At 56.8% G+C, this 5,818-nt stretch overlaps 1 protein-coding gene across 1 annotated transcript; it reads left to right on the top strand.

The window, feature by feature from the left end:
- The first annotated feature begins 2,040 nt into the window (after positions 1 to 2,040).
- LOC112641275 (DLA class I histocompatibility antigen, A9/A9 alpha chain) lies at positions 2,041 to 5,436 on the top strand. The gene is made up of 8 exons (XM_025418146.3): positions 2,041 to 2,198; positions 2,396 to 2,665; positions 2,866 to 3,141; positions 3,737 to 4,012; positions 4,135 to 4,239; positions 4,671 to 4,703; positions 4,838 to 4,885; positions 5,013 to 5,436. The coding sequence occupies exons 1-8, from the start codon at positions 2,126 to 2,128 to the stop codon at positions 5,015 to 5,017; spliced, it is 1,086 nt and encodes a 361-aa protein (XP_025273931.3). The 5' UTR covers positions 2,041 to 2,125; the 3' UTR covers positions 5,018 to 5,436.
- Positions 5,437 to 5,818: the final 382 nt, after the last annotated feature.

The following is a 5,818-nucleotide window of genomic DNA, read 5'->3' as shown; positions in this document are numbered from 1 at the left end:
GGTGCCTGTTGTTTGGTGGCCTCATGCCTTCCAGCACATCCCAGGAGCCACACCATGAACTCTTGGCCTTGGCCGATCCCTGAGAATACTCTGCCTAGAGTCCCTTCGCGCCGTCCCTTGTCAGCCTGAAGCAGCCAGAGTGGTCATCGTCCCACTCCCCAACGACAGTGAGGGTTACTATTCCAGGGGGAGGAATGAGTTAGGGACAGGAGGGGCTAGGCACGGAGAGATGGACGGGGACCATGGAATCAGGCTCACTGAAATCCCAAGGACGCTGAAATATAAAAACCAGAGATAAAAATAGACCAAACCACCAGGTCCCAAATGTTAAGGGAGTCTCTTTCTTTGATGGCTACACAGTAATCACAGGACTCACCAGACCCAAAAAAAGCCATATGTCATTCACCCAAAATGGCACAAGAATCTCAAGGCCACAAGGTCTCTGATCAAGTTTTCAATAAGACCAGCCTAAAAGCTGTCAGTGGCAACCCTGACAGGACCCCTCTCCCTCCTGAGAGCCTTTATTCTGTATCCTTACTTAATAAACTTCTATCCCCTTACTCACTCTCCTTTGTCCGCCAGATTTCTTTTTTCTTTTTTAGATTTCATTTATGTATTCATGAGAGACACAGAAAGAGAGAGGCAAAGACACAGGCAGAGGGAGAAGCAGGCTTCATGCAGGAAGCCCGATGTGGATCTTGAACCCGGGACTCCAGGATCATGCCTTAGGCTGAAGACAGGCACCAAACCGCTGAGCCACCCAGGGATCCCCAAGATTAATTTTTCAAATACGTGAGACAAGAACCTAGCTCTCCCACAGCGGTACAAGAACCATTCAGTGTGCAAGTTGGACCTGTGGATTTTAATGTAATGAGAAGGACATAGTGATACTGCTTCAGGTGCCACTTTGCCAAGAACCTTAGAGAAAGTACAACTTGTGTAGTTTTGGGGCACCTGGATGGCTCAGTGGTGGAGCCTCTGCCTTTGGCTCCTGTTGTGATCCTGGGGTCCTGGGATCTAGTCCCATATTGGGCTCCCTGCATGGAGCCTGCTTCTCCCTCTCTCTATGTCTCTGCCTTTCTAGGTGTGTCTCTCATGACTAAATAAATAAAATCTTAAAAAAAAAAAAAACTTGGGGGCAGCCCCAGTGGCACAGTGGTTTAACCCCGCCTGCAGTCTAGGGTGTGATCCCAGAGATCCAGACCGAGGTGGGACTTGGGCTCCCTGCATGGAGCCTGCTTCTCCCTCTGCCTGTGTCTCTGCCTCTCTCGCTCTCTGTGTCTCTCATGAATAAATAAATAAAATCTTAAAAAAAAAAAAAAAACTTGTGTAGTTTCAAAACCTGAAAAGGTTATGAAATATACGATTCTCCCCAATTTATGCAAGGATATAAATGTTTTCATATACTTCAACCAAAACAAGACAGTAAGTGAAGTAAAACTGAACGAGCAGTGATCTTCTAAGGAGACGGACAAGAAAGAGACTTGCAAAAATGTGAAATGCGACAAAACCACTTCACTCAGTATGCTGTTTATTCCCGGAAATAGTTATTTTTCATACAAATAATGTTTGTTTTCATGCCTGTGAGTTATTAATACCATTCTAAAGGAATTAATGAATTTTTACACCGGCTTTGTTCCTATTCTGGTAAATGCGATAGCCAGAACCACAGCCACAACGTTATCCTGGGATCCTCAGTAATCTGTGACACTGTGTAGATGCCCTGTGGGAACAGAATGTTCTAGACTCACTGCCTCACACAACTCCCGGGCCAGGACTCAGGGAGACAGTGCGACAAGAGCCCTGTGTGCCCTAGGTGAGGAGTCAGGGCAAGGTCTCAGGGACCCCGGGCTGCCTCTCAGGCTCTCAGGCCCCAGGGCGGGTCCGGGGCGGGGACGCTCAGGCTGGGGAGTCCCCACCTCCCCGGGTTTCACTTCTGCGTCTCCCAACCTGGCTCAGGGCCCCCTGCCTGGAGACTCGTGACGCAGCCCCAGCGCGCACTCCCATTGGGTGCAGCGTTTCTGGAGGAGCCAATCAGCGGCACCGGGTCCCGGGCTCTAAAGCCTCCGCCGCCGCCTCCGCCCCCCAGTCCAGCGGCGACGGCCAGTGTCCCCGGAGCCCGGAGATGGAGGTGGTGATGCCGCGAGCCCTCCTCGTGCTGCTGTCGGCGGCCCTGGCCGTGACCCTGACCCGGGCGGGTGAGTGCGGGCGGGAGCGAGGGGACCGGCGGGCGGGGACGCGGGACCCCGGGAAGCCGCCTCTCCGCCGCCCCCGGCCCCCCGCGGCCTGGGCTCCCCGGTCCCTCCCGCCTCCGCCCCGCCCCGGGCATCTCCCCTGGGCCCCGGGCCCCGCGGCGGGAGGGGGTCGGGCGGGGTCTCACCCGTCGGCTCCGCAGGCTCCCACTCCCTGAGGTATTTCTACACCTCCGTGTCCCGGCCCGGCCGCGGGGACCCCCGCTTCATCGCCGTCGGCTACGTGGACGACACGCAGTTCGTGCGGTTCGACAGCGACGCGGCCACTGGGAGGATGGAGCCGCGGGCGCCGTGGGTGGAGCAGGAGGGGCCGGAGTATTGGGACGGGGAGACGCGGAAAGTCAAGGAGACCGCACAGCTGTACCGAGTGGACCTGGACACCCTGCGCGGCTACTACAACCAGAGCGAGGCCGGTGAGCGGCGCGGGCCCGGGGCCGGGGCACGACCCCCATCCCCCCGACCGGCCGGGTCGCCCCGAGGGTCCGGGTCCGGGCGTCACCCCGAGTCCGAGGCCCCCGCCCCTCCCCCTCGTCCCCGTCCCGAACCCGCGGGAACTCCCGGGAGGTTTTACTTTCTCTTTGGACTGATTGGCGGCCTGTCGGGGCGGGGCCAGGGTCTCACACCATCCAGACCATGTACGGCTGTGACCTGGGGCCCGGCGGGCGCCTCCTCCGCGGGTACAGTCAGGACGCCTACGACGGCGCCGATTACATCGCCCTGAACGAGGACCTGCGCTCCTGGACCGCGGCGGACGCGGCGGCGCTGATCACCCGGCGCAAGAGGGAGGCGGCAGGTGATGCAGGGCACCTGAGGAACTACCTGGAGACGACGTGCGTGGAGTGGCTGCGGAGGTACCTGGAGATGGGGAAGGAGACGCTGCTGCGCGCAGGTACCGGGGCCCCGGGCCTCCCCGATCTCGCCTCCACTAGGGAGGGCTTCCCTCCAGGAAGGGAATATGGACTCAGGGTCAGAACACCGCCCCTCCCACGGGTGGGGACAGGGGATCCGCCTGGGTGTTGATAGTCCTACTAGGGTGACTCACCCAGAGGCCGCTTTTCTCGAAGGGCAATGGAGCAATCCAGGGTCTCCGGGAGGCAGGTGGAGGCCATCCTGAGATAACAGCCAGTGGTGCCCTTTGACCTGGAAGCCTGGTGAGGACCATGACTTTCCCTCAAGGCCTTCCTCTCCAATGAAAACATATTTGGAGCTTGAACTCGGAGTTTTCTGACTCCTTCAGCCTCCACCATGGTCAGGACCATTAGTGTGCTCTCTACCTTAGACCTGCAGCCTCCTACCCTGGACTCTCTCCCTGATTCTAGAATTTCTAAAGATTAGGATATCCCAAAGGCTAGGTTGGTGACTGGGCTTTGTGCTTCTTCCAAGTGAACCAACTGCCCTGTCCACCCTAGGATGGTCACACAAATGCAGTCTCAGTGGACCACGCAGTTAACCAAAGTGTGGGTTTTCCAATTCTTCTTCCTCAGAACCCCCCAGCACACGTGTGACCCGCCACCCCGTCTCTGACCGTGAGGTCACCCTGAGGTGCTGGGCGCTGGGGTTCTACCCTGAGGAGATCACCCTAACCTGGCAGCGGGATGGGGAGGACCAGACCCAGGACACAGAGGTTGTGGACACAAGGCCTGCAGGAGATGGGACCTTCCAGAAGTGGGCGGCCGTGGTGGTGCCCTCTGGACAGGAGCAGAGATACACGTGCCACGTGCAGCATGAGGGGCTGGCGGAGCCTGTCACGCGGAGATGGGGTAAGGAGGGCCTCGGGGTAGAGCTTCTACTCAGGGCAAGTGGAGCTCTTCTGGAGAATTTCAGCAGAGTCAGGTCTCAAGCCAGAGGCTGGACCCTCATCCTCCCTCCGTCCCCTTTCCAGAGCCTTCCCCTCTGTCCACCATAGTCATCGTCAGCATTGCTGCTCTGGTTCTCCTCGTGGTCGCTGGGGTGATTGGAGCTGTGATCTGGAGGAAGCAGCGCTCGGGTAGGGAACCGACTGAATACTCTGTGTTTTCCTGTCCTGTTGGGGGTTTCCTAGGGAGCACGCTGTCCTGCCTTGTTAACGGGAGGTGCCGTCCATACGCGATTACTCTCCCACACTGGAGCTGTGTACTCACACTCACTGTGCAGCAAACACTTGGGAAAATGAAGGCCAGAGTTTCGCCTTGGTGATTCTGGTGACGGGGACTGATTCCCAGCCGTCACAGGACAGAGCGGAAGGCCCCTGCTGAGGACAGACCTCCAGCAAGTCAGGTGGTCCAGTGACCCCTCACCTCATGGCTTGTCTCCTGACCCTGACCTGGGCGGTCAGTCAGAATTCTGCAGACTCACTCTGCACCAGGACTGGGAGCTTCCTTGAGGATCTCCTGGCCCAGCCCTGTGCCCGGCCTCTCACATGATGTTTTCTTCCCACAGGAGGAAAAGGACCAGGCTACTCTCATGCTGCACGTGAGTATGCAGGGAGTAATCCCTGAGACCCCAGGGGAGTGTAGACAGGACCCCATGGGGAGCTCACCCCCACAGCTCCTCCTTTAGTCTCACCTCCTGTGAGCTCTGACCACGTCCTGTTTATTCTCCTCTAGGCGATGACAGTGCCCAGGGCTCTGATGTGTCTCTGACAGCTCCTAGAGGTGAGACCCCAGAGACCCTGAAGTGGGGAGGGTTGGGGCACTGGGAACCAGATGAGCGCGAGGGGGCTGTTGAGAATGTCAGCACTTATGTGACCCACCTCAATTTGTACTTGATTTTTTCTCACAGTGTGAGACCAGCTGCCCTGTGGGGACTGAGCGATGCAAGATGTGTTCACATCTCACGTGATGACATCAACAACCCTGGCTTGTCTCTTGCAAACAGTGTCAGGATGTGCCTGTGTCCCTAGGAGCATAATGTGAGGAGGTGGGGAGATTGGCCCACCCTGCCCACCATGACCTGTCCCTAATCTGATGTGCACTCTCTTCTCTGATGTGCTTTCCTGTCCAGCAGAGGGAGGGCTGGACCATCTCCATCCCTGTCTTTGTTTCATGTTGAGTACTAATAACTTACTACCCGATTGAAAATAAGAATCCCGATATGAGTTTGTGTTTCCTGAGTCTTGGGATGTGGGGCTGATGAGGTAATAAAAGGAGATTTGTGAAGTTGAGAGAGCAAATAAATGGAAGCCCTGAGAACCTTCCAGAACTCTCATGTTTGCTGTGTTGAGTCTGTTGAAGTTGGGGGCTGAAAGGTGTCAGGAGCCGAGGGGGGATGGGGCCTGTGCCCAGTAGGTGCTCAGTGCATCCTGGGTGTGCCCCTCAGCTGGGTCATCTCTCTGCTCCGTGTCCTTGCTGTGGAAGCTTGTCTCATAAGGATTTGTGATCAAGGGGACTTGGACATCGCCTGTCACCAGGACCTTCTTTAGCCACAGTGTCCTAAGACTGGGTTAGCCTAAACTCATGTCTGCGTTGCGGCATAGCCCCCATTTTCTTTTTTAATTACTCCTCTAGAGGCTCATGCCTGCTGTTACTCTTGTGTCCAAGTTCCTGTCCCATTGTCCCCTGGTGACCCCATCGGTTACAGTAGCAGGT

The sequence above is a fragment of the Canis lupus genome, chromosome 12 (assembly GCF_003254725.2).
Source record: "Canis lupus dingo isolate Sandy chromosome 12, ASM325472v2, whole genome shotgun sequence".
Lineage (NCBI taxonomy): Eukaryota > Metazoa > Chordata > Mammalia > Carnivora > Canidae > Canis > Canis lupus.
Note: the sequence above shows the minus strand (reverse complement) of the source record. Positions and strands in the feature narration are given on the sequence as shown.